The sequence below is a fragment of the Anser brachyrhynchus genome (genome assembly GCF_964034855.1).
Source record: "Anser brachyrhynchus genome assembly, chromosome: 10".
Lineage (NCBI taxonomy): Eukaryota > Metazoa > Chordata > Aves > Anseriformes > Anatidae > Anser > Anser brachyrhynchus.
In genome coordinates this window covers 5,476,125-5,491,029 of record NC_137705.1, presented here as the reverse complement: position 1 = coordinate 5,491,029, position 14,905 = coordinate 5,476,125, and the positions used below count along the sequence as shown (strand labels likewise).

Here is a 14,905-nt window from a genome sequence, read left to right as displayed (position 1 = left end):
CATGCGCGGCTGTAAGGTGGAGAGGTTAAACACAGTTCACATGCACCAAATAAAATGAGAGAATTTCTGTTAAGGAACCCGGCACCTTGTACAGAAAGATCTGACTAAAGCAGCCACATGATGCACGAGGTTACTCAACAAAGACTATAACCACTCTTCAATGTCCACTGATAAACCACAAACTAAGAAGTCTTTTTTTATTATTATTTTATTAATAAATACCTTAACAGCACCAATGATAGTTGAACATAAGTCTGCAACACTGTATGCAGCAGCTGTTTGGTGACTGCAAATGCGCATATCACTATTTTCCTGTACAGTTGTTCGTTTCATCCTTCTGAGTTTCCTTGCAAACAAAGTGAGCTCTTCCATACTTAATAACTTACATACAATTGATCAGATCAATATCAAATAAGAGGAAACTGCCCACGTTAATCTATTGCTCTTTCTTGCTTTTAAGGTGACTCGGCAAGCATACAGGAGTGCTATGATTTAAATCCAGATCGCTGTGGTTCCTTTTAGGTCTCATTGCATGTATGTATATGCATACACATTCAAATTTAAAAAGACAAGACTTTTGGCCACCCTAAAATTTCCATGTGTCTGATAGTATTATTAATGTTTTGACAACAAAAACTGCAAAAAAGTGTATTCCTATACATCAGTGTTCTGTACACTAGTAAGTATTTGTACAATATTATCCACCAAATATTGGCTTCTACGTACAATTCCAAAATACGGTGATTCATTTGCATTACTTAACCTTCAACGATGCTAGCACTAACATGAACATTTCTGGTTAATTTAACATCCACAGAGTACGTTTGTTTTACAAGGTGGGTACAGATTTCTCTTGCTGTATAAGCACTTTACATATTCGTAAATTAAGTGATAAAGTGAAGTTTGAACAACATAGTCTGTGGTGTAGTCACATCAGCAACTGCAAGTTCCTGGCCATCCACAAGCCCCAGTTCTGAAACAGAAAGAAAAGTTTACGTACAGCAAACCCACGTTTAAAAAAAAAAAGTTATGAATGCCATTCAAACTATAAATATGATGAAATAAAGCTGTAAACAGCTCACTATCTAAACTAACGCTCATCTAACTCAGCTGAGAAATTAACAGACCTCCTCAAGAAATACATAAACCACTACTGAAGTACATTTAATCTACCTAAATTATCAGCTTGTTTTCTCACAAAGTTTTTCTTCACCAGATGACAACTTTCCACACTTCACATTTAAGCAATTTGAAAATTCATTCCAGAACAACCCAAGAAAGGCATACTGCATGTGAAAAGGGTAATGAAGCACATTCTACTGTATAGTGCAAAACAAAGCTCTACACATGCCATATATACAGAGGGGTGACACTGAATGACCATCTTTCTATTTAGAAGGGTATGTGCAATCTCCATGTGAAAACTGCACGTTACCTTTTAGTGTTTTGGAAAGATTTGGCCGTGTTCGTTCTTCAATTGACGCTACCGTCTGCAACAACAAAATAAAGCCAAAACACTTCCTTTCAAACTCTGGCAAGTAAATTTAAACAAAGTAAGATTATTAAGCAAAATTGAGCAGGTTCAGATTACCTGTAAATAAAGTGTTTTATTCCCCCCATACATGGTTGCTGTGATTGCAGGAGATTTCATTTGCCTATATACATAAAACATTAAAAAAAAGACAATCAGCTAAAAATGCAAGTAGAAAATACATCTTTGAAACCTTAAACTACCTAAAATTAGCAAATAAGTCAGAATAGTTGCACACTTACAATGAAGCATTATTTGTCAAGTAATCCAAGATCTCCTGTAATTTTGCTGATGGAGAAATCTCTATGTTTTGGGGAAGCTGGCTGCAGGCCGGACAGTTCTCCTACAACAAAGCAGCACAGGAGACAGGGTTATGTCTTTCAAAACAATTGTCATAACCTTTTTTTGAGAAGATTTGCTTCTGAGTGTTCTTAGGATTTTGTTTTACTCTGTATACTGTGTTTACTGTATAGCAGGTGAAATCTTCAAGATTCACTTTCAAGGAAGTCAAACTACTGTTTTCCTCCACAGGTAGCATAACCGTTTAGCACCCAGTGTTGCGTCAGCATGCACCACAGAAGTAGCTGTATGAAGAACATGCCTATATCAGAAGCTACGTTTCCAAATATTAAGAATTTTTGGCTAAATGGACAAAAATTAAATATGCCATTATATATACTATGCAATAGTTTTTGCTTAACTGATTTGTAGAAGAAAACATTTCACTGTCAGGATGTCAAACCACCCATCTGTTGATCTAGAATCAAACAGTCCTGCTGTCCTACTCTACGTGGACAAACCACCACCCCAAAACTACATAAGTGTAAAAAAAAATCCTACAAGCTAAAAATAATACTCTGGAAGAGAACCAGACTAGTAACACTGTAATTTCTGCTTTTAGAACTTCAGAAACACACAAACTACAGTAAATTCAATAAAAATCAAGGAAATAACCCTGCAAGCCTTTAATGACACTAACCTTTCTTTCAGCTTCAAATGTGTACGTGTATAATCCATCCACATCATTGAACACCAAATAATTGTTAAGAGGAATGTATGCACTATAATGACAAATAAATTTAGTGTTAGTTAATGTCCTTATCTTTGAAATCATGGACATTATTAATAAGAAACAAGGTACCTTGTGGCTATTTTAAAAACTTCGGTGGCACAAACAGCTGTAATGACAAAAAAGAACAAAAAACAACTCCTTCACTTTCTAGCTTCATCTCAGAACATGCAGATATTAAGTGCATAAAATTGTATCAAAGAAGTGACCAAAAAAAAAAAACAAAAGGAAAAATTAAACACCTAAAGGTACCTAGAAGTAGTTCATCATAGATTTGGCACTAATCTAAAACTATGTTAAGCTTATATATCGTGTTTTCCAATTATTTTTTTCCCCACTCTCATATGCTTTTGCTCACTCCCCATCATACATGAGTTTTACATTCATACACAGTCACATGCAGTTTCTCCATGGGAAAAAATATAAAAAATAAACTGTAAGAATAAATTTAACCCATTTAAAAAATAATATTGTCCTCCTCAAATTCTCTATTCCAAACTGATACCTCACAAAAATCCAAAGTCAATAAAGCAGAGGTGAAATGAGTAAGAAATAATACTCCGTTTCCTTCAACATACCTGCAATTACTGCATTTGTAGAAGCTACTGCTGGAATAATTCGTTTAACAACTCCTGTAAAAACAAAACATACATCTTCATCTTTTCCAAAAAAACATACTGAAACATTACTTTTAGCTAGAATAATTACAGAAGGGTATACCCAAAGGTACTTTAAGCACTTTCTAGAATTTCTGTAGCAATAAGGTATAATGGCACGCTGCTCAAGTATGTTGGCGTTCTTGTATTTTAGGAATGGATAATGCATGTTGAAGAAAAGAAGGTATCACACTAAGAGAACTAGTGAACACATTCTAAAAATTTAAAGTATTTTTTAATATTAGTTTAAAATTCAGTTCTATTGGTAGTTAGTTGGGGAAATAAATAAAGCAAAGAAACTTGGTTTTGGTATTCCTTGTGAAAGCACAGACTTGCCGAACTGTATCGGCACTTTCATCCAAGTCTTCTTACTGAGCACATCCAGTCAAACAGCACAGAACACAGACCAATAGAAAGCAAGCTTTCCTATGCATACTACTCTGTACAACCAAAACAGAGGTTTGCTTTTTTTCAGGATGGCCAAAAAAACAACAAATTCCTAAGAAGTTTGAAGTTCTTTTGGCTTCTCAGTTCAGCCTTACTATGTCCCTTCATACCTGAGAAAACATGCGTAAAAACGTCAATCTTTGCCTTCTTTCTGCTGTGTACTTTATACTGAAGTTACCTTCAAATGCTGAAAGCTGTGCAGCTATTCCCATGTATGTAATTATATTTCAGAACTGGGGTTCACACTTATCTTTGCCAAAAACCTACTACTTAATAAACCAATATAAGCTGCTGCAAGAAGAAATATCTGCAATACAATAGGTGGAATCTGACAAAGATACTCAAGGAGTCAGTTCACCCTTCTAGGACAGAAAGGCACACTGAGGTTCAAGTGTGGCACTTCAAGCCCAACATTTCAAATCCATTCTCTGTACTAAAGGTCAACAAAGATATACAAGTTACTACAAATTCTGGAGATTCTGTATGAGATTCTCCACTTTTCTATTTAGTTAAGAAGCTGATTACATGAGCAGCAGCCTTCTGCACTTTTATGTGAACAGAGGCTTACCCAGCAGTAAAGAACAGATGATACAGTTTTAAGCAGCATAAACTGGCATAAACTGTTGCTAAAAGAGGCAATCATGTTCTTTTGTTCCTACTTTTTGACACAGCAGAAGTGGTCACAGTGTAATGCAAACCCTGGAGCTGCTCCAGGTTAAAAATAAAAAGGCAAAAAGAATGTTCAGTTTTGTCCCAGGTAAGTTCCTCTGATTCATCATGAATACCTAAACATCTGATTCATCATAAAATATTTGTGCTGGCACAGGAAACATGCTGCTTGTTTTTGTTTTAAGACAGTAAGGGAAACAAGAACTATTTCTTTCCCATCAGAGCTGCCAGCTTAGTCACAATAAACACAAAGAATGCCAATCCAGGCTAATTGCAACCACCACAAACTCAGCAAAATGCCATACACTTACCTTGGGTGAGTCTGTATGTAACACCTTTAATATTAAATTGTGATGCTCTTTCTAAAGACTTCTGGTAAATCCACTGTATATGTTCAGGGTCATCTCCATCCAAAGCAACACCTTCTACAGCAATTTACAAACAAGTTACAGTTGTGAGACCTCTTCAGAAATGCAGCATTATTTTGGCCTAAAAACATTCTCTTTATTTGTGGAAAAATCAGTACCTCATTTAATTATTAAAACCTGACACTTTGAAACTTTAAACATCAAAATATAGGTTCTAAAAATATCATAAGTTCTAACATTTTATATCTCTCACTGTCTAAGAGGAGGCTCAGTTTCAATAGGACAAATGCGTCACGTATGATTAGAAGGTTGGATTGTAGGTGTGTATGCCTAACTCAAAACAAATTAGTTACAATGATAAATATTACTTTAGCACTGATGCAATATAATAGTTACCTCCAAAAGGTTGCTCCTTCGGCCACTGCAATATCCTGACATACTCAATACAATGCTCTGGTAGCCTGGGCATAGATGCAATAGTACACATGGGGAAATTGACCTGAGTGGTTGGGAACAAGGAGAAAAACAGGAAAAAGGATTGAATACATTATACATAGTGCTGGGAAAAGAAACAAGCAAACCAGCAAGAGGAATATAAACGAAATGAAAACATCAATGGAAATTACCTGTGGTGGATAAAGTTCAAGTGTGCATTCAACACATGCTGTCATACCGGGAATAATCACACGAGCATTTCCTTTGAAACCTTCTGTCCCTCCATCTATTAAAGGTATGATGGAACTTGGATCCAGTACACCGTCTTCATAACGTAAAAATGACATCTAACGAATAAAAGTGTTTGTTTTTACAAGTTGTTGGAAAACAGTCCTAAAGATCTTATTCTTAATGGTGCACTGTAAAACTGACTAGTTAAAATACTGGCTATTTTAAGGGTCCACAGTTTATAAAACACTGCTTATTTGTCCGTGTACAAGACTTATCTACCATCTTCAACCCCTCCACACACACATACAATAAATGTTCTTATTTCCATATAGTAAACCATAATAATTATTTTTTAAACAAATTATCAATGATGAAAGAACTTAGTTCTATCACCAGTATTCTATTACTTTGTAGCAGCGGGGCTCCAAAAGACAACATTTACAGGTTTCAGAAATGCAAGTACTGCTTAGCTAATGAACAAAACATTCATGAGAGCATCCGGAGAAGCTGCAGAACTTGCATTCTTATGACTTTCAAAACCTGACTGACTGCACAGGACACCAAGAAACGTACCCTAACTTTGAAATTACCCCTGCAGGGCACTGCACAAACATTGACTAACACTCCTCAAGAAAAAGGCATGTGGGAGAGCACGCACTTTATCCTTTTCACAATAACAATAAAGTAGAAATAGGTACAGAAGGCCGTGAGTTTCAACAGCCCTTATTTTATTTTAATGCACAAAGCTAATCAATTTTAGTAATATATACTCAAGCAATAACCAGCCTTTAAAAAGATTGAAGACTTTACCAGCATGCCATTTATCCATCTTCTTGCAATTATAGAGTCCAGCCCACAAACAATAATATGAAACTCTAGGAGGGAAAGAAGTGTTATTTGAATATACTAATCCACACTTTTCAAAACAACCACTGTATTCCGTCCATAACTTTTCCAGAGGAACTGACCAAAGTTCAATCATCTGCCCTAGGTCACGTAAAAGACAGACACATTTAAGTTTTGTCTATTTGTTAACTCTGTCACCAATATACATTTAGTACGCTGTAGAAGCCTAAAATAGCCTGCAGTCTAGCTAGCAGGAAAAGCAGCAAGCAGCAACAACTGCAGTTGTTTGGCACGCAACCAAATACCACTTACGTCGATAAAAGCTTTCATCCATGTCTTGAATCTTTTTAAAATATCTGAACGTAAGCACAATAAAGGAATATACTTATAATACAGTTGAGTTTACTGTCTTCCATTTCCTAACCTAAAGCCAAAACATTATATAATTTATCACAACCATTTTACATGAGGCTTTCTTTTAAAATTAAGTGATTGGAAGATTCAAAATTTCCAACAAGCTGTAGCAACTGGTAAAACAAACAAGGGACACAATGTCATAGTCACACGCAGGAGAAAGCTCAGCAGACAAAACTATTTGGGAATAGAAAGGCTCTCACAGAGGATAGAGGCTCTCACAGAGTTCTCTATCAGCAGTGCTGCTCTGTATTTATAAATTAATGTCTTACCAGTACATGCTCAAAACGCCCTGGTGAATAAACTTGTAATTCTAACATTCCCATGAAAATTAGAATATCTAATTTGAATAAAAAGACTCAGTGGAAAGATACAAAATAGTTTCTTAAAACTTAGGCTTGTTTTTCCATGCATATTTTCTCTACGCTAATGCCTCTCTATGAATTCACAACCATCAGCAGAATGTATGTGTTCTTTATTGTATGGAAAAAGAGGACTGCAGCAAAATATTTTAGATACTCTTACCACCTACAGTTTTCTAGTTTTTTTGAAGTGTTTGGGGCTATTTTGGGGCTACTTCACCATGAAAGGATACGGTACAACAGCACAGTTGGGGATGCGACTGTTCAGGAATTCTGCTGCAACTTCTGCTTTTGGTCGCCCAACATCCTTTGGTCTGGAAAAAAAAAGCGAAGTAATTTCAAATGCAATACCCTAGTAACATTCAATCTTTTGAGGGTCTATGTCTTGCAGATACTGAATTAAGTGACTTATTACTACTGTAAGACAATTTACTGATATGGATAATATTAACGCATTCCTGTAAAACATCTGATGTGAGAGCCCCAGAGTCCAGCAACAAAAAAAAAAAAATTTTCAATTTGCTTGGATGAAAAGGGTACCAGAGAAATTGGTATCTCAATCCGCATGCAATATACTTTGGCGTCACTTACTCCCTTTCTCATTGATTGTATCTGAATGGTAAGGAATGTATGTTAATTTTCTTCACAATGAAACTGACACCACAGTTTTCAAAAAAAGAAGGAAACACGTAATATTTAGTTAACTGCAAGTACTATTGCAATGTGGAAGTTCAGAAACCTTTAATGACATTTTGTTCAAACAAAATAATGATCATAAACATATATATTGTTTAGGTACTTAAAAAGTTAAATCATGAAAAAATCACTTACCGAAACAGAAACTGTCGGTTAAGATTAGAAACATCTATAGTGTCCATGTCAATAACATGGATCTGTCTGAAACCAGACAGTGCCTGTGAAAAGAGAGTGTCAACTTCACTTAAGAGGAAACAAAATGCTTTCAGTGCTCCAAGATTCATTCCAAATGGCAAAGAGGCAACCTTTGAAGGAACAAACATATTAGTTCTTTGTTCCTTGTGCAGACAGGCATATTGGCTTTCTTTGTTAAAATGCTGGGTTGCTAATGCTGATATTTAGACAGATGGAATTAGTAACATTTCAATGGTCAAAGATAATGTTCTACTGAATGTAATATTGTTTTACCCTACCTAACCATAACATACTTCCATCAACAGCAGGTTCATCTATAAGGGGAATTTGCAACATTCCCTCACAAGTGGAGTAAATCAAAAGTGTCTATCAGAAAAAAACTGTAGAATCTGAGGAAATAAAATCTTTTTGAAAGATGGGAACCGGGCACGCAGCAGATTTGTGAAATCCCTTATCTCACACCAATCCTTCTTCTCAATGAGCTATCAACAGATTTAGTTTGTTACATCCCAATAAACACAATACACTAGCCCAAGGCAGGGGTTAAATTCACCAGCACTAAATTTTCAAATAAAGAAAACTGCCTTGGAGTTGTCACAGTCTCTTCAAGTAAAACCTTGCTTATGCAGAGCAGTAACAGAGCAGTAACCAGAACAAGATTATTCCCAAGTGCTGGAACTCCAAAACCCCTACATTAATTGATCTAGAATCCCTGATGAGGCTGTTGATTTATTAAGCACCTCAAGCTTGGAGATAATCTGTGGACCAGTGAAATACCAGTACACAAATTCTGTAGTAAAGTGTACTAACATAAAAACGCTGGTATAGATTAAAGAAAAATTGTATTTCATAATAAATTATTATATCAATCCACACATTTTCCATGGAATCCGTAAGGACAGAAATTATTATTGAATAGAAGCATGGAAAGGTACAGTTTTAGTCTAAACTGATGAACTCAAATAGGATGGTAACAGTGATACACTATGACAAATAAGAGAGGTTCTGAGGATAAAAACCACAATAATAAGAAAATTAAACTCATACATTTATTGGGTAAACGTCTGACAGCACACAATCCCGTGGCTGCATTTTAAACACTTGAAAATTGCTTCTCAGAGCACATAGTGAGGGAATCCATTATAATCTAATGCTGTACCAAGTAAGCTATAGTAAATCTGTAGTGTATTTTCCCTGGTCTTCCACTTCTATTTCTCCTTAGCCATTTCCATACAGGACAGCACATGTTGGTCTGATGCAATAAAGCTTCCATTACATAGACCGGATTCAGCAATAGAGATGCAGCTCTGGAGACAAGCTCAGGCTTATTGATCTTGAGGAACTGGAAAACCTCAGCGCCAGTACTGAGGCACGCCAGACGGATTCCAGCGGCATGAAGGTCACCATAGACAGAGTAAGATTGGCTCTGCTAGTCTCACTTTGAAAGAACATAATTCCAGCAATTCCAACCTCACTTTGAATTCATCCAAACATGTAAAGAGAACTGAAAATAAATTCCGCTTTAACTACTAATACTACGCTTTTTACTAGCTCACTACTTCATTTTAAAATATTATCTCGCATCTGGAAAGATACGTTTTAGTTACTGTATTCCAAGCAACACTTCTTTATATCCTTAAGAGTATGATTTGTTCTTAGTGCAGTTAATTTCCCTTGATCTCATGAGGGAAAATTCCCAACATTAGGCCTAATTTAAGGCTGCAAGTGAACCTTTGTCTACGCTTCGTAAGCAGCACCGTGCTGTTCCTCACGACAAGCTTTTAGATAGCTAAAAAAAAAAAAAGAAAGGCCTGCATTAGATTACCACCTTTCAAGCTCACTAGCTAAGTATTTGTCTCTGTAGTTATGTACTTTATACCTGATTTGTTATATACAATAAGAAATGTCATATTAGCAAAAAATAAAGATAACTTCCTCAAGGAAAAAAGATTTTAATAAACAAAGGATGAAAACTGAGTAATTACCAGGTTTTTCAGGAGTTCGCATCCTAATCCTCCTGCTCCAATAACTAGTACTTTACATGTGCTTAACAAAAATTCAAGAGCCTGTGGAAAATATAAAACAAAAAAATTAATAGACTAAATAGAAAAAAGTATGATTTGTCCTTTGTTTCCTAAGTAGTACAACTGCGTTATCAAACATATTCAGTGCCTAGTAAGCTTCACATAAAACAACTTGGATCAATAAAACACTTTGCGCTTGCAGGAGTAATTACGTATCGGACTTTAATCGGTTGTTGTGTTCACGTGATTCCTACATACCAATTTACAGAAAAGGCAGCCCATTTTGATGTCCATATTCTCCTTGTATTAATTTGGCCATAAAAAAAGCAAGGTCCACCCTTACCACTATTATTCAGTTTAAGCAAAAGGTTCAGTTTAAGATTTTTCTTCCAAAAAGTTTGCTTATATATAATAAATGTAACCAGACAGAAAACATTGCTGGCCAAGAATCGAGAGTTTTAACTAGATAACTGGTTTCTGTGAGCTGTTCTACTAGACTTAAACTCAAACTAGTAACTAATGGAACATTAATATTACATTCAACTGCAAGCTCTTTCCCAATATTATCTTTCCCAATTCTGCACGAATTCATACTAAGCTTAATTCCTTCTTTAAATACAAGAAATGATTTACTGTATCAAATTACTTAAAAATTGAGAGACAAATACTGTTATTTTTCATATGGAACTCCAAGACAGTGTAATTCTTATGTTGTGCTATATATTATATGTATTTCTACATATGACAGCAAGCTTGTAGTTGACCACGTACAATTTTGAAATAAAAACTTACAAAAAGAATACAATACATTCTTTTAGAATCACACTGTTCAACTGATTCAAATAAATGGTCTTCATGCAGTTTTAGTATTCGTACACCGCTGGTGGTCAATTAACGAAGCTGTTTACATTAGTTGCCAACACAAACTACAGATTTTTTTATTTAAAGTAAGTGTTTCTCACTTGAGTGCCTGGCTCGAAATCAGGATGTGTGAATGGTCCAGATCGCTCGAGGAACTTCTTTACATGGTTCCAGCGACCTTCCCAGTCTCCAGAGTCCCCACACCCACCATCAACAGCCATTCTGCACAGAACATAGTAAATTCAGCTGCAAAATCGTAGAGAAAAAGCCACACCTCTAAATGCACTTTTTTTCTTTGTATACGTTAAAAGTACCTAAAATACCGACCATTCATGCAAATGTATCTGCATATTCATGTATGCGTATAATTTATGCACATGGACACTTGCATGAGTGGGTTTTATTTATGGAACCAGAAGGCAATAATATAAACATGTAGAGAAGAAAAATAATAAAAAAAAATAGGCAGGCATTTCAATAAATCACTCTGATCTAGCTGTTACTAGTAAAAGTTGACCTGAAGTGAGAAAAAAAAAGGTGTACATTTTGTACCTTTATTTCCCCCATAGTTAAAGAGGACACAAAAAAGAAGTCCCTTTAGGTTTTGAGGGTGTTGTTTTTTCATCAAAGTCTCGTATTCTTTTATTTTTGAAACTTTTTAAGAAAGCTCACAAATCGTATTTAGAATTATCAATGTTGCTGCAACTGTGAGGCACCGAATAAGGAACAGTAACACAGCCCAACATTGTCTCTTCTGAGTCTCCATAGTATTTATTTAAACAACTGTTAAATTAAAAGTATGAATCTTGGATGATCTTCGCCCTCGATCAGTACTACAGAATTTATAACACCCCACTTTTCCAACCACTTCCCGAGCTTGTTAATAGTGGCAATCTGACTTGAAAAAAAGTAAGCTTGCAGTTATTTTCTTCTTAATTCTAGAGACAGAATTTTACATGAAACACTCCACTACCCTTTTTCCCCTTTGCAGGTCACTTTTAATAGTATATAACTATAAAATTAAACTGTTAAAAAGACTTACTGGAATAGTTTGAAATCAGCTCACTTAAGTAATTTTCTAATGTAAGATCTCCTCCTACACAAAAGAAACCTTTCCATAGCACAGCACGCTTCCCTTTTTTAAGTACAAGCTCCACTCATGAGTCGTTCATGAATATGAATGATTATGTTCTGTGTTAATACAAAACTAAGCTTGTTATAAAGAGCTTTGAAAATCTTAACTAGGAAAGGTCGTGTCATCATTGATAAGAAGCGTTATTTGCTTCCTCCTATGAAGAAATATGAAGAACGCTTGTATCAATAACGGTTGTTGAGTAATGTTTAGGATTTATTACTTCCTTGTATCTCATCTCAAAATAAAATGAAAATGTAGTGACATCATCTAGAAAGTGAAATCCTTGGTCCTCACAGAATTCAGAAGATGGACAAAACAGTTACGTCTGTAGCGACTTTACCTTGTAGGTCTACATTTTGCAAAAGAATCCCAGTAACAGGGAAAAACTTCACTGAAGCGCAAGAATAAATACATCATAATCTGCCTATATTTTGGTTGCTGACTGAACTCATTCTGGTTTAACTGTTGGTTTTACGTAAGTTAACTTACTGAATTAACAGCTAAATAAGTACTAAAAAGAAGTAAGATCATAGAGGACCTTTTGACCTCTGACTTTCTACCTCCTCCAAATTTCACAACTTACATCGAAATAGTTTTAGGAAGCTGTGAATAAACGTAACACTTCTGCACTGAACCCTGAACTCATCTATCTTACACCAGCTTTCAGGATATGTATTAAACACTCACTTCTGCAAATAATATGGCGTCAATGTAAAACATAGTAATTCCTTCTGTGGATTATATTGGTTTTAGTTTGTTCCAGAAACAATGCTTGGTGACATTAAGGACATTTTTAAATACAGCCCATACAAACAGGTACTAAACAGCTGTACTTTTTTTCTGTTCAGACGTGTATTTTCCTTTCTAGTGATATAATGGTCAGATTGAGCTTCACTTTTGTGAATATACTAGTCTGATTTTTTAGAGGGTTGGACATTGTGGAGATCTGAAAAACATCACTGACACAACCCGAAATTTTATGTTTAACTTCAGAGACCGATTGTTTTTAGGGGTTTGTTTATGTGTTGTTACAGCACAACCCAGTGTTCGCGTTATTAGATTTTTAACCCAATCCTCATCTATTTCACCGAGTAATTTTAAATCTTGTTTTAAGATATCAGAGCGCCACAGTCCTTAGGTTGCTTTAGGCCCAGCCTTTCTCCTGCCACCTTCACACACCCCATGCTCTGTGGGGGGCTTGGCATGCACCCCCCAGCCCAACATGCCCAGGGCCGGCCGTGACCCTGGCACCGCCACACGCATGCAGGGCCTGCCAGGCCGCCGCCGGGGTCAGCTCTGCCATCTCTGGGGTGAGGGCCACGAGGAGACGGAAGGGAACGGTTAAGGGATGGAAGCAGATGAGGTTAAAGATTTCTGCACGTCAGCTTTCCAAGGCTGTTAAGAAGGACGCGTGGAATTTAGGCTTTTAAGAAGCAGAGGCAAGGGTTCCGCAGCCTGAATTTTTAATTTGCGGCCAAAATCGAGCCCGCTGCTTCTAGCCTAGCGGCCCTCCCCGGCTCCCCGGCCAGCAGCGCAGCTCCCCGGCTCCTGTCCCCAAGCTCCCCAGCACACCAGCCTTCCCCCATGCCAAGCTGCGGGCCCCCAGCCCCCCGGTGCGGGTGAGCCCCTCGGTCCCCTCCCGGGACGTTCCTCTCCCCAGGCCTCGCCGTTCAAGCGCCCTGTCGCCTTCCCCTTCCCCTACAGCCTGTCCTGAGCCCCCCCCGGCAGCGCCCCTCGCCCTCCCCTGCCGGCCGCCCCTCAGCAAGCGCTGCCTTCCCCTGCCCTGCCCCGGGCCGGGCGCCCGCAGCCCCGCACTAACCCATCGGCCAGCAGCTCCTCTAGCCTCCTTCTTTTCTTCTCCCTAAAAGAGAGAGAATAAAAGAAGGGTCAGTATCGCGCTACACGCACCGGGGAGGAGGGAGAGGGGACCCCAGGGCCCGCCCGTCCCCGGGAGGCGCGGGGAAGGGGCGGCCGAGCGCGCACATACAGGGCACTTACGGTTCCTCACCATCCGCCATATTTCCCTCTCCTTCCCACACTGCCCCGCGCCCCGCCGGGCCGCGGCCATGGCGCCGCCTCTACGGGCGCCGCTCCGCCAGAGCGGGACGCGGGGCTGGGGGGGGATAGAGCGGCTCGGCGGGGCGCAGGGAGACGGGGACAGCGCCCCCCGCCATGTCGCTGGGCCACTGCCCCTAGACCTTGTGGGTGGCAGCCCCGTCAGTGCCGGGGCCCCTCACGCACCCCATAATATTTGGCCAGGGCTCCCCCTGCACCAGCCGCTGCTGCTCCCCGCCGGGTGCCGCGTCCTGAAGGAGCGTGTGGGGTGGTTGTGCTGTAGGACCAAAAGCGAACGCAAAGATGGAGTTAGCATCAGTTGTGTCCCCGCCAGGCGGCTCCCCCTGCTATGGTTTCAAGGATTTTTGTCCTCTTCCCAGCGTTGCCCGGGCAGGAGGCAGCCCGGACGTGTTCTCCGGCTGTCCTCAGGGAACACCGTGCAGCCATCATCACTCCCCAGAGCCCCCACAAGAAATGGCTGCGTAGCTCAGGGATGGGGAGCAATGGATCAGGGCCCATAAGGGTGGCAGTTCTGGCCTTGGGCTCCTGAATTCAATTCTGAGAAGCCAAACACTCTGTAGACAGAGATTTGAGAGGCTGCTGCGGATCTCAGGTGTTACAGTCACACCTGGTTCATTGCTGGTCTCCATCAGGAGCAGGACTTCACTGCCCAGCGCGGTGACAAGGCACACCCAGCGTCCTGTGGGACACCGGCACAGAATGCGTGCTGGAGCCACGGACAACGAAGTGCAGACAGACCGTAAAACCAATATTTCAGTACAAATCAGTGCAGTCAGAATCACTACGGCTGCTGACACCAGCCTCCTTGGTGGGGGGATTCAGGACACAACCACACCGCTGCCCCGCGGGCTGGGTCATCCACATCAGCATCCCCTCCGTTTCACTGGGTG

General features: G+C 39.0%; 1 protein-coding gene across 5 annotated transcripts; it reads right to left on the bottom strand.

Annotated features, from left to right (window-relative positions):
• Positions 1–344: 344 nt before the first annotated feature.
• On the bottom strand, positions 345–14,659 carry UBA3 (ubiquitin like modifier activating enzyme 3). Of its 5 annotated transcripts, XM_080606466.1 has the most exons (19): positions 14,623–14,659; positions 14,181–14,271; positions 13,759–13,800; positions 10,906–11,026; positions 9,905–9,985; positions 7,860–7,942; positions 7,262–7,342; positions 6,565–6,608; positions 6,217–6,281; positions 5,367–5,522; positions 5,137–5,239; positions 4,684–4,797; positions 3,179–3,232; positions 2,673–2,709; positions 2,511–2,592; positions 1,774–1,874; positions 1,592–1,655; positions 1,436–1,490; positions 345–973 (listed from the first exon to the last, which is right to left on the bottom strand). In XM_080606466.1, the coding sequence occupies exons 1-19, from the start codon at positions 14,642–14,644 to the stop codon at positions 885–887; spliced, it is 1,485 nt and encodes a 494-aa protein (XP_080462592.1). In that variant the 5' UTR covers positions 14,645–14,659; the 3' UTR covers positions 345–884. The 5 variants fall into 5 exon arrangements, with proteins under 5 accessions (XP_080462592.1, XP_080462595.1, XP_080462593.1 ...); XM_080606469.1 differs by lacking the exons at positions 14,181–14,271; positions 14,623–14,659 and adding an exon at positions 13,927–14,057; XM_080606467.1 differs by lacking the exons at positions 14,181–14,271; positions 14,623–14,659 and adding an exon at positions 13,938–14,053.
• Between the last annotated feature and the right edge of the window lie 246 nt (positions 14,660–14,905).